Consider the following 13,945-nt stretch of genomic DNA (forward strand, 5'->3'; position numbering starts at 1 on the left):
GAGGGTGAGAGTTGGAAAAACAGACTCTCAAAACACTTAAAAATACACATATACAGATGAGCGTACAGACACACACACGCACACACGCACAGGCACTTTACTCCGACACAGTATACATCAGAAAATTCCAGTCCCGGTTGCTATGACAATGCTTACACCACAAATGTTCTCCTCTGCAGCTTATCGTGGCCCCCAGCACCCTTGGGAAAAGTGTTTTTAACTTTATGCCTGGGAACATAACAGTGGAAAAGCATAAGCCTCAAGTGATTGATCAACTCTGATTGCCCAATCTGGGTTCCAAAGCTACACCGGAGAGCCTGCTATACAGTTAAACCTTCCAGATGTTAATATTCCCAATTATTTCAAAAAGCAATTTGGAAATGACGTAATACTCAATGATGAAAGTATGAAAGGGTCATGTGTTTGAGCTTTTGTTGGCATATGTATTGAGAAAACCAGAACTCTCATTGAATAGGAGCTCTTACAGTGTATTACAGATCTTTATCCTCCTCTTTTGAACTTACATCAAGACAAAGGTAATCTCGTGCCACAAGATTCTCTCTGTTCTCTGTCATGACACCCCTTGGTGTGTCTTTACAGAATAAAGATAGCTGGCAATGCAACAACAAATGGCATCAAGACAGGTTATTTTCAAAATACAAAATCTCTCCCCAGCACAGCAGGAAATGCTATCAGCTATTTATAGCCTCAAACGTGCAATTTTTCAGCCGGCACTCAAGGGAGGGCACAAAGTCCCAATTAATTCACCGGAAACTCACCAAGGCAAACAGTGAGATTACTAATGATAAGGCGGATGCTCAAATACAAGCTAGAATAAAAAAATGTATCTCAAAAGGCAGCCAGTACCACAGCCTCGCAGATGTATCGTACAACAAAGGTGTTTGACCTTACTATTATTAGTCTCTTAAACAATAGCAGTCAACAACAAATGATTATTGTTTAGTAGACTATGCGTAATAGGCTTCGGGAAGGAAATTGGACAGTTTTAAGTGGATAATGTGGAGAATGGAGAATTCTTTGTGACCTTTTAGAGTGGGATAAATGTTAATGAACAGCATTTAAGCCACTTCATTCTGTCACGGTTGTCGTAAGAACGGGACCAAGGTGCAGCGGATGTTGAGTTCCACATATTCATTACAAAGTGAAACTTTAAGCAAAAGCAAATAAATCAATAAATGAACAACGAAACGTGACTACGTGGTGCACATGCACAAACACAAAACAATATCCCACAAACACAGGTGGGAAAAATAGCTACTTAAATATGATCCCCAATTATAGGCAACGATTACCAGCTGCCTCTAATTGGGAACCAAAGCAAAACACCAACATTGAAATGTTCAACTAGAACACCCCCTCGTCACGCCCTGACCTACTACACCATAGAGAAACAAGGGCTCTCTATGGTCAGGGCGTGACAGTACCCCCCCAAAGGTGCGGTCTCCGGCCGCAAAACCTGAAACCAAATGGGAGGGTTTGGGGGGGGTGACTATTGTTGGTGGCGGCTTCGGTGCGGGTCGTAGCCCCCCCCCCCAGGCCCCGGATCCGACCATGGCGCCGGGCTGAACGACGTGCCTGGACTGGGCATCGGCGCAGAGGAAGGCTCCGGCCCTGGAGCTGGGCTGGTCGCCGTGCCTGGACTAGACACCGGCGCAGAGGAAGGCTCCGGCCCTGGAGCTGGGTTGGACGCCGTGCCTAGACTGGGCATCGGCGCAGAGGAAGGCTCCGGCCCTGGAGCTGGGTTGGACGCCGTGCCTAGACTGGGCATCGGCGCAGAGGAAGGCTCCGGCCCTGGAGCTGGGCTGGTCGCCGTGCCTGGACTAGACACCGGCGCAGAGGAAGGCTCCTGCCATGGAGCTGGACTGGACACCGGCGCAGAGGAGGGCTCCTGCCATGGCGCTGGACTGGACGCCATGCCTGGACTGGGCACCGGCGCTGAGGAAGGCTCCGGCCTAGGAGCGGGACTGGATGCCGTGTCTGGACTAGACACCGGCGCAGAGGAGGGCTCCTGCCATGGAGCTGGACTGGATGCCGTGCCTGGACTGGGCACCGGCGCAGAAGAAGGCTCTGGCCTTGGAGCTGGACTGGACACCGTGCCTGGACTGGGCACCGGCGCAGAAGAAGGCTCTGGCCTTGGAGCTGGACTGGACACCGTGCCTGGACTGGCCACCGGCGCAGAGGAAGGCTCCTGCCCTGGAGCTGGACTGGACGTCTTGCCTGGAAGCTCCGGACCGTGGACCGTCGCAGGAGGTTCTGGACCGGGGACCGTCGCCAGAAGCTCCAGACTGGGAACCGTCGCCGGAAGCTCTGGACTGTGAACCATCGCCGGAACCTCTGGACTGTGAATGCGCACTGGAGGCCTAGTGCATGGAGCCGGTACAGGTGGTACCGGACTGGTGACACGCACTTCAGGGCGAGTGCGGGAATAGGCACAGGACGTACTGGACTGTGAACATGCACTTCAGGGCGAGTGCGGGAATAGGCACAGGACGTACTGGACTGGGGACACGCACTTCAGAACGAGTGTGAGGAGGAGGCACAGGACGTACCGGACTGGGAACACGCACTTCAGGGCGAGTGCGAGGAGGAGACACAGGATGTAGCAGACTGGGGAGGCGCACTGGAGGCCAGAAGCATGGAACCGGCCCAGGTTGCACCAGACTGCTAACCGGATCCTCTGGTTGGATGTTGAACAGAACACACAGAGCACAACATCTCTCTCATCTCTCTCTCTCCCAACTTCCCCACTGCCTCCCTGACGGTCTCTGGCTCTTCAGGGCGAGTGCAGGGAGCAGTCACATGACATACCGGGCTGGGGAGGCGCACTGGAGATCTGGTGCGTGGACACGGCACAGATGACACCGGACTGATGACCCGATCTTCAGCCCGCCTGCGCTGCAGCCTACTCTTCGCCAACATCCTTCTCCGATATCCTTCTTCACATTGCTCCATCGACTCCCAGGCGGGCAATGGCTCTCTCCTTGGGTCGACCGACCACTTCTCTATCGCCTGCTCCATGTGCTCTGGCTCTTCCCGCGGCTCAGCCTGCCACCCCTTGTGCCCCCCCCAAAAAAATCTTGGGGTTGTCCTTGGGCTTTCTGTGGCCGCGAACCCTGGCATCGTCGCTGTCCTCCATTATTACCTTCCGTCTGCCGCCAAAGAAGGGTTTCGCATCAACCCATCACTTCTTCCCATGTCCAAAACTCCTTTACCTCGTGGATACGCTGCTTGGTCCTCTTTTGGTGGGATATTCTGTCACGGTTGTCGTAAGAACGGGACCAAGGCGCAGCGGCTGTTGAGTTCCACATAATCATTACAAAGTGAAACTTTAAGCAAAAGCAAATAAATCAATAAACGAACAACGAAACGTGACTATGTGGTGCACATGCACAAACACAAAACAATATCCCACAAATACAGGTGGGAAAAATAGCTACTTAAATATGGTCCCCAATTAGAGGCAACGATTACCAGCTGGCTCTAATTGGGAACCAAACCAAAACACCAACATAGAAATGTTAAACTAGAACACCCCCTCGTCACGCCCTGACCTACTACACCATAGAGAAACAAGGGCTCTCTATGGTCAGTGCGTGACACATTCAGGATATTGCAGATTTGATCATTTCTTTACAGCTCGGTCATTTTGTTAAATGCAGATGTTTTGTTACTTTTGGAACATTGAAAGAGTAGGTCTAATTCTACATAGGACATAGAGGGGCGGTTTCCCCCGAACACAGATTAAGCTTAGTTCTGGACTAAAAATCTGTGTCCAGGAAACCAACCCAAAGAGCACTGTGTGCATCTTCAGTATTTCTTGACATGCAGTGAAAAGTACAGTAGACTGGCTGTGTGATCTGTTAATCGATGTCAAATGGTTAGAACGTATTGATAAAACCATTAACATCATTACATTGCAACTAACTACTGTACAACCAGCTACCAAGTATACAAAGAAAAAGCTGCTATGCTAATTGGAATTAAGGATCGAAGATCCCATTATAAATCACCAATAAAGAAGAAACAAATAATACTTTGTCTTTCATCATGTGTACGTTACCTAGTAATTGCTGGATAAACGTAACTGCTGTATAATCATTTACTCTAGAGATCAATCTTTAATCATTCTCTTTCCACCTGCAGGTGCAGCAGAGTTGTTTCTCAAGTATGGGTAAAAAGGATTATAGAAGAAAATAACAAATAAACCATTTGTTATTTATAAAAATGGAGAGGGAATTTTCCATCACCCGAGCAGTGTTTTAACGTGCCAGCTGTAGAATACCTCTGACGAATGAGCAGAAAACCATGACTGTATAAAAACCAAGACTTGGCTTGAGGGAGAAAGGACTTACTGTTAGTGGCTCGAGAAGTAAAACAAAATCCTAAAAGAGAACTTTGTCGTTTCCTGCGTAATCCACCAAAGAAGTGAACGCCTTCCCAAAATAATTCTGTGGATCTGGCCAAATAAAATGTTAAGACATACAAAGCCCTTGAGCACTGACGGTTACTTTTAAAGAGAAGTAGCATGTTTTGCCAAGGGGCATATCTGCAAGTCTCCATCAAAACCTCTGTGAGGAAGCCAAAACCAATAATATTTTACCATTCAAGTGCTTACTGGTACATTTTTGTAACATGAGTTTTATAAAATCAAAGACAAGGATAATAGTAAAGCAAAGATTCCACAACGGCTCCTTAAGGAAATTATATCCCAAACATTTATGGTTGGGGTAATGACATGTCTATGTTATCAGACGAAGCCATGAGAGACTCAAGAAGTAAATAAATCATTAAACTATGGATGTTATGGCATCAGCAAAATAAAGTAAACAACAGCATTCTCCACCCCTCAGCAGTATTTCTGTAACTATTTACCTTGGTCGGTTTAAAAACAGCTCCCTTTGACTCTCTACTAGACCAATTACGACCACGCGTTTCAACTTTTTCTTTCAAACGGCCAACTGATTTTGGGTAACACTACATTTAAGCATACTTTATAAAGGGATTGTAAGTAGCTTATGGACTGTTCATTAATAATTTATGGTTAATAATAAGCAGTTATAACTAATATTAGTCTCACAATTTGTCAATCAAAATTTCAATGAGTATAATACATAGTCAATAAACCACCTACAAACCCTTTACAAAGCATTCGTTGATGATGTAAAGTGTTACCTGGTTTGAATCATTTCACTTTGAGAAAATATGATTCTGCTTGCTTCCCTTGACCTAAGCATATCTTTGAACAAAACCACGTGGTATGTCAAGCACCGTAACAATGAGGGTACTCTTTCATTTATCTGAATGTTCATCATTTTTACTAAAGACCAACTCCCATGCACTTTATGCGGGGGATCTTGGTCTTTGTAGTCCTCCGGGTTGCCTTCTGAGTCATCAACAGTGAGTGGAGGCCCCTGTAGGCTGGCTCCTTGTGTACACACGCATGCACACACACACACACACACACACACACACACACACACACACACACACACACACACACACACACACACACACACACACACACACACACACACACACACACACACACACACACACACACACACACACACACACACACACTCACTCACACATGCACCGATACACCCCGGGCCCTGGAGAGCTAGCATTAGTCACTCCACATAAAAGCTCCCAGTCACTCCAAAGCAGGAGAGCACAGAGAGCGAGTGGGAGACTAGGTCTGCTTGGTCTCCATTTATGGCAGCCATTTTGGCTCCACCTGGACTAAAGATGCCACTGCTTTGATTTTGGGAATTCAGGCTTACGTTTATATAAGCTGATCAATACAGAGGGAGGCTCTGATCACGTATCACGGCTCATCCAGGATTGATGGCTTCAACGTGGCCTTGATTAGTCATGAGTGTAAAATGACTATGCTTGATTACATATATCCCTGACTAGGACCATGATCATGTTGCTCATTACATTTCATTACATATGGTATCCAATGCAAAACGTGTGCTTGTTACCGTAATCGAATTGTAAACCATGATTTTACTTAGGATGAAATCATGGAAAAAGAAACTAATTAAGTGGTTTACCTTCTTCACGTACATTGTCATTTCGTTGTTGGATTACTCAAATAACCTTGTTGCATTATCTAGGTCTAGGATCTATTTTGAAGCAACCCACATTTGTAATGTGTAACATTTACACTATAGGCCTTCATTATATCAACTGCTATTCAAAAATCCATCTACTTGACCGTTTTACCTTGTTGCTTTACCTGATTGTTACACTGCACAGCTCGTGTGACGTTGTTTGTTAGGTGTTGACGACAACCGGCGAGACCCCGCTTACTCGTTCCTTACTCATCTCAACGCTCCGTTCAAGACTCCCAAAGCTGATGACACATCTGGAGCCACTAAAGTTGACCAGCAGGCCGCTAGGCTCCCAGCCACCAGCCCGCGTCGTCGGGAAGAATTCTTTTTTTTATGGTTGAGCAGCTGTTGCATTGCATTAAATCTCGAGCTTGTTAATATACTACCACTGCATCTCTGCAGGGCCTTCGCTTGCACCCCTAGGGACAACCAAGTCTGAGTAAGACTTCATGTGACAATTCTGGGAAGTGCTTACCTGTCCGGGCGGTGTGCTAGGATTTAATTTCCTCCTGCCCCAGTTTTACATGCGCGACTCCAAACTTGAGTGTATTCTATGGACAATATACACACTTCCCAGCTACGCTCATGAAGACTACACAAAGATTCATAAAGAGAAAGACTTTGTAGCATTGTTGTGCCAATTTATGCCACCTTACCATAAGTCATGCTTTTTCATTAGTCTGTAATAAGAGTGTAACTACTGTCATTACACCGTAGTGTCACGCAACAACCGTTATCTCCATACATGTGAGTCAGGAAACCCTGAAACCCTACACTAAAGCATATGTGTAACTAGCGACATTATCTACACGTCTAGAATGAGGTAACATAATCGACTCCTGCGCGCACTGTCAGATTAATTCAGCTCATTGGAAAGATCCACTGTGAGATTTTGTGTTAACAAAGACTCAGGTTGCTATCTTTCAATGGGGGCATATTATGTAACTTCAACATTGAAACCCCAAGGGGGGTTCATTTACACAGAGGTTAGTCTCCTAAAGCTCCCACGTGTACATTAGTCAATCTCTTCCGCAATTGAGAACTACAGTAGGATTGTTTCCATACAGATCAACCTTTCAGTTTCCATGCACACACAATATTTGTGTAACTTAGAATTGCAATGCAGTACAACATAACATAGTCTATAAATATGTCAGAGGGAGGCCCAGACATACTGCACATGTCCAAAGAGTCCTCTGTAGCTCAGCTGGTAGAGCATGATGCTTGCAACGACAGGATAGTGGGTTTGATTCCTGGTACCACCCGTATGTAAAATGTATGTACAAATGAAAGTATTCAGACCCCTCTGAATTATTTTATTGTGTTACAAAGTGCGATTAAAATTTATTGAATTGTACTTTTTTGTCAAAAATATACACAAAATACTCTTTAATGTCAAAGTGGAAGGAAAATGCAATTTATTATTAAAGATTCTTAAAGTCAATAACTAAAAATAGTTGTTGCATACAGTAAGTAGTCAGCCCCTTTGTTTAGGCAAGCCTGAATTACTTCAGGAGTCAAATTTGGCTTAACAAATATTAATAAAAAGTTACATGGACTCGCTCTGTGTGAAATAATAGGGGTTGACATTATTTTTTAATTGCTAACCCTTCCTCACATACATACAACATCTGTAAGGTCCCTCAGTCAAGTATTGAATGTCAAGCACAGATTCAACTACAAAGACCAGGGAGGTTTTTGAAAACCTCATAAAAAAGGACAGGTATTGGTAGATGGTTAACAATAACAAATCAGATATTGAATATATTTTTAAGCATGTTCTAGTTAATAATTATGCTGTGCATTTTGTATTAAACCACACAAACACCTTAAAGATAGAGTCATCCTTCTGAACTGAGCTGCAGGACAGGAATGAAACTTCTCAGGATTGTTATCATGAGGCCATTGGTGATTTTAAATCAACTACAGAGTTAAATGGCTGTGATGGGAGAGATCTGAGGATGGATCAACAGAGTGAAAAGAAGAACACAATTATAAAAAATAAAAAAAAACATGTATCTTGTACACAACAAGGCCGTAAGTAATACTGCAAAAAACGAATACACATTTTGGCCTAAATGCAAAGCCTTATGTTTGGGGCAAATCTAACAGAACACATCACTGAGTAACTGTCTCCTTATTTTCAAGCATGGTGGTGGCTGCATCATGGTATGGCTATGCTTGGCATCGGCAAATGCTTGGGAGTAAAAAGAAACTGGACAGGATTAAGCACAGGCAAAATCCAAGAGTAACCCTGCTTTAGTCTGCTTTAAACCAGGCACCTTTCAGCTGGACAATAACCTACAACACAAGGCCAAATCTAAACTGAAGTTGCTTAGCAAGAAGACAGTGAATGTTCCGAAGTGGCCAGGTTACAGTTTTGACCAAAATCTGCTTGAAATACTATGGCAAGACTTGAAAATGGCTGTCTAGCCATGATCCCCAACGTTTTGACAGAGCTTGAAGAATTTGCAAAGAATAATAGGGCAATATTGCACAATCCAGGTGTGTAAAACTCACCCAAGAAGACTCAAAGCTGTAATTGCTACCAAAGGTATTCCATACATGTACAGTATGGACTCAGGGAACTGAATACTTATGCAATGACTATATTGTATTTCTATTTTTTTCATACATTTTTCTTCCACTATGACATTCCAGAGTATTTTGTGTAGATTGTTGACAAAAAAAAATGTTAACTAAATCCATTTTAATCCCACTTTGTAACACAATGAAATCCAAGGGGGTCTGAATACTTTTGCAAGGTACTGTAAGTTGCTTTGGATAAAAGCATCTGCTAAATGGCATATATTATACTGTATAACATAAACTGTACTAGAGAAGGCTCAAAACAGAAATGTACTGTTTTTGCATCAGAGCAAAGTTTGCACCTATTATTCTCCCAAGGGAATAAAACATAAAAGGGAGAGACAACTTTGTGCTAAGTTAACTGTTTTTATCTTTTCGATCAGACTGACCCACTATGTAGCTTCACAGAGTATTCCACGCATACAGTACGTAGCTTCAGTCAGACTGGTTGTGCATACAGCCTCAATAGGAAAATCCACTAGACCATATACAGTGTACACAAATTGACTTGCCAGGGTCACCAAAGGTCACCTATAGCAACAGCCATCCAAATGAACACTGTATCCTTTGAATTGATGCCTGGAGATATGGAAACCCCATGCAAATCTGAAAACGTTACACTAATTTATCCTACTCTTCATATGAGGTGAGTGTATGGTAACAATTGACACTGCAAAGACCGTCATGCACATGAAATCAGAGGTCAAACACACTCATAATAATGTAAACTTATGACATCTGACTTAACATTGACATGTGATCTCCCAACTTCTTTTTTAACCAAGCTTGATTGCAAGCAGTAGCCGTAATGCTGAGTAACCTTTTTGATGAGTCTGGATGTACCGTTTCAAAAGAACAATGAATGCCAGTGAATGGATTTGTCTGACAGGCATTGACAGGTTTTCTGGCTAAAGACCCAGAGCTCTGAGTGCAAAGAGTATACAAATATTGCTTTGTACAACTCAGTTTTAAATATTTAATGATTATATTAGGCAGAATGTCAGGGCCCCAAAAGCATCAATGCTGTCAACATCAAGAGTGTGTGTTTGTGTGTGTGTATTGGCTGTACAACCAAGTAGTTTCGGGTGACCAATTAAATGAACGCAATCAGCAGGCTAGTAGTGGCCTGTGCAGAACATTATCGTTTGTTTTGATACAGTTGGCCTAGTCTATTCATATTTAATGGGATTACTACTGTTAATGGAAAAAGTGCGTAAAGTTATCCCTTTATGTACGCGGATATCTTACTTTTTATAATGTTGCATTATTGAATATAGTTCGAAATGTATGTATATCCTACTATAAAATGTGGGTGTAGTATGGCAGTACCTGACCTGGTTCAAAAACATGCAGCAAGCAACTAAGTCTTTCATCAATTCATTTGGAACGGCTCCAAAAGGTTCCAAAGTGCGTCACAAAGTGTGCGGTGACATCAGTGTGAGTGTCATGCTCATATACAGAAAACCACATCACAAAAAAATGTGTATCTGTGAATGGTGATTGTATTTAAAAGGTGAACATACCTTGGAAACAACCGCCTGCTGGAGATCGTGGTGCTTTCTGGGATGACCAACAGACCTTCCTTTCTTATATTGGAGAACTGTGCACTAGGTCCAGCGAACAAGAGATAAAGTTCACAAACCCAAAGTTTCCATGATGACAGTCATTTTTTCCCATATTGGTTTCAGTCAACGTCCGTGTAAAGGGATATTGTCAGTTAGTTTGAGGTGGTTTTAAAGGGACGGGGTTGTAGTCGCGCAAGATATCCGTGCAGGGCCTCCCGTGACAGCCAGTGTGGAGCAATTTCTCATGTCAGTCTGCAGAGTATCTATTGTAATTCTTGTGCTTCATCTCGGTGGTTGGTCAATAAAAGGCTTTATTTAGGCCTAAGCGTTGCAAAGAATGTTGTTTGCCAATCGTCTCACTTGTTGACCGCAGTGTGCTGCCGAAATAGGTATCATGCTCATTTACTCAAGAATCTCACACATGATTTAGCTATTTCAATGTTTCCGATCGATATTGAATTTTTTGTTGTTGTGTGTACACAGATGGGTTAGACCTACACTGAAACGCAATAAGAATGGATTCTGTTCATAATAAAAATATCTCAATACTCTTTAGTCAAACAAAGGGTGTATAGGTTGCCATATGGCCAACAGTTTCTGTCTCTCAATATAACTTCCAAGTCTATCTCTCTTGAAAGTCAGCGACTCAAAAACAAGCTTTTACAATAGTGCAAACTAGGCCTACTATAAACTTTGACTTTATCGCATAACAGCAAAACAATATCTATATCTCCCCTTCCATTGTTGACAAATGAAACTCATAAAGTGCGTATGCATAGCCTGTCTATTCAATATTTTCGATTTCATTTGTAGGTTTACCAGGCCCAGAAATGTAGCCTATATCTGATATCATCTGATTACATTGGTCATAATAGTTATAAAGCTTTTGATTTGGCCGTATATTTTCCCGTAGGCCTATATTCCTCTAAGCAGCCACATGGCAAAATAAAACCCCATATTTGAGCTTCCCAAAATCTAGCTAAATATAAAGAATGTGTGCGTCTGTCTGTGTGCGTCTGTCTGTCTGTGTGCGTGTGTGTGTATGTATGCGCGCAAGTGCGCACTATAGTGAGTCTGACCACCTATGTGTGTGTGATTTGACAGCATATCTTTCTTCACGAGAATAATCGTTTTTTTTTTATCATCACACATCAGTCTGTTGTGACTTTGAACTTGTACTGTTTTTCCTGCCAATGTCTGTCCCATTTCCTTTACTCGGGCTTTTGTCCACCCCACACAGCGACTCCGTTACCCCCTCTTCCATCTCCATGTACTCCGCTTTATCACCCAGCGAAGAGCCTGAGGGGGAACCTTTGAATTTCTTTAGAAAGTTGGGGAAATAGGGGCAGGCAGGTGGTGGGGTTTCAACAACCGGTGGCGAGTCCGCTTCATTATCAGTCTCCCTGTGGTAGAAGTAATTGAAGTTGGATACAATGACGGGCACTGGAAGAGCTATGGTTAACACACCCGCTATGGCACAGAGCGAGCCAACTATCTTCCCACCGACAGTTATTGGTTTCATGTCTCCATATCCGACCGTGGTCATAGTGACGACAGCCCACCAAAAAGCGTCGGGAATACTTGTGAATTGAGACGCGGGTTCGTCTGCCTCAGCGAAGTACACTGCACTTGAGAACAAAATGACACCAATGACGAGGAAGAAAATCAGAAGCGCTAGTTCCCTCATACTGGCGCGGAGGGTATGTCCGAGGATCTGCAGTCCTTTGGAGTGCCTGGAGAGTTTGAATATGCGAAAGACTCTGACAAGGCGGATTATTCTCAAGATTGCAAAACTCATTGCCTGGTCCCCTTTGCCTTGCTGTTGAGCAAGATCTGTGCCGAGCGTGATGAAATAAGGCAAAATGGATACAATGTCTATAGTATTCATAATGTTTTTAAAGAAATCCGTTTTACTTGGACTTGCAAAGAAGCGCACTATAATCTCAAATGAAAACCAAATAATGCATACCGTCTCCACAATGAAAAATGGGTCGTTAAAAGGGGTCTGTCCATGGGGTTCTGTCGAATTATCTCGTGGTTTAAGGTATTCTTTTTCGTCCCTGAACTCTGGCAACGTTTCCATACAGAAAATGACTATTGATATAACGATGACTAAAACGGACACGACTGCAATCCCTCTCGCAGGTTGTGAACTCTCTGGGTATTCAAAAAGAAGCCAAACTTGGCGTTTGAACTCGTCCTCTGGTAAGGGTTTCTCTTCCTCTTTGACAAAACCCTCATCCTCCCGAAACTTCAGCATTGCCTCCTCCCCAAGTTCATAGAATTTCACCTCCTCAGAGAAGATGTCAAAAGGTACATTTTGCGGTCTCTTCAATCGCCCCCCCGACTGGTAATAATAAAGAATGGCATCGAAGCTTGGTCGGTTCCTGTCAAAAAAATATTCGTTCCTTAGAGGGTCGAAGTACCTGATTCGTTTGTCCGGGTCTCCCAAAAGAGTGTCAGGAAACTGTGTGAGAGTCTTAAGTTGAGTTTCAAACTTTAGTCCGGACACATTAATAACAACTCTTTCGCAGCACCCATACTCACTGTAAACATTTTCGTATCCTGATTGGGGACGTCTATCTGTGAGTGAGAGAGTCTCTTCATCATCCATATTACAGAGAAAACTGGAACTCTTGCTTCCCCCGTCCTCCTCTTCTCCGCCTTCCGCCTCGTCCTCCTCTATCATATCCTCCTCGGATCCAAGTAGCGCCAACTCCGAGTGGCGCAAGTCCCCACCGAGAGTCTGGCGACTCCTTCTCCAACGTCCTACGCCGCGTTGCTTTTTCCTTTCTCTGAGAACCTGCTGCTCAGACTCATGGTGGTGCTGCTGTGGCTGTTGCGAGGAGGAGGGGCGCGAGGCGGTACTGCCGCTACTGTTGTTGGCATTTGATGAGGAGGCGGTGCGAGACTGATGCTGCTGGTGGTTGTTAAGGAGATGGCCAGAGGACTCCCCTCCCTCTCCAGTTGCTGCACCTTCAGCAGCGGCTGTTGCCTGCTGTACCTGTCTCTCCCTTTCGTGCTCCCTTTCCCGTGCGCGAGCATACCCGTAAGGCAGTCGAGTTTTGCACCCATTATCTGAACCTATCATGGCAAACTCCATTTTGAGGAGGGTGTAAATTCAGTTCCCAGGGAATGATATGGTCCCTTTAGCGACGACTCGTGTAGGCCAATGGAAAGTAACAAGTTGTAGCAAAGGGCGCACAGGTTGGTTGATCCTGCTTTGACAGATAGCAGGCACCTGTTATTCAGTGAGGCGTAGGTGAGTTAAGAATGTGTAATTAAAGGTCCATTTTTGGAACACAGTTCACGTTGTCGTTGACATAAAACACATGACTATATTTTTGTAAACGAACTCATATTTTATGACATCATTATTACAGCCAAGTGAATATAGGCTGTGAACGTGTAGGCCTTAAATGCTTTTCAAATGTATAGCCTATTAAATCACCAGATATTGGACAATATATTCACAAAACGACCTCATGTGTCCCTCAGGTGGTTAACTCCAGTGTGAGTACTTGCAGAAATACGGCATTTTTGCCTTTTCGTGGTCCCTCCTGGTTGCCATCTTAGGTGATGAGAAAACCGGCCCTTTAATCCTGTACACCTTCAGTGATTCTGAATGACTTTATTCCGCTGACGTCTTCA

At 44.0% G+C, this 13,945-nt stretch overlaps 1 protein-coding gene across 1 annotated transcript in view; it reads right to left on the minus strand.

Annotated features, from left to right (window-relative positions):
* The window catches only part of kcna4 (potassium voltage-gated channel, shaker-related subfamily, member 4), a 33,856-nt gene extending 19,911 nt beyond the window's left edge, over positions 1 to 13,945 (minus strand). Inside the window, exon 1 of the mRNA XM_014175029.3 lies at positions 10,253 to 13,945. Coding sequence (XP_014030504.1) covers positions 11,439 to 13,397 — 1,959 coding nt within the window. The 5' untranslated portion in view covers positions 13,398 to 13,945 and the 3' untranslated portion in view covers positions 10,253 to 11,438. The remainder of the gene's footprint in view (positions 1 to 10,252) is intronic.

Source organism: Salmo salar, chromosome 26 (assembly GCF_965601325.2).
Source record: "Salmo salar chromosome 26, fSalSal1, whole genome shotgun sequence".
In the NCBI taxonomy this organism is placed as follows: domain Eukaryota; kingdom Metazoa; phylum Chordata; class Actinopteri; order Salmoniformes; family Salmonidae; genus Salmo; species Salmo salar.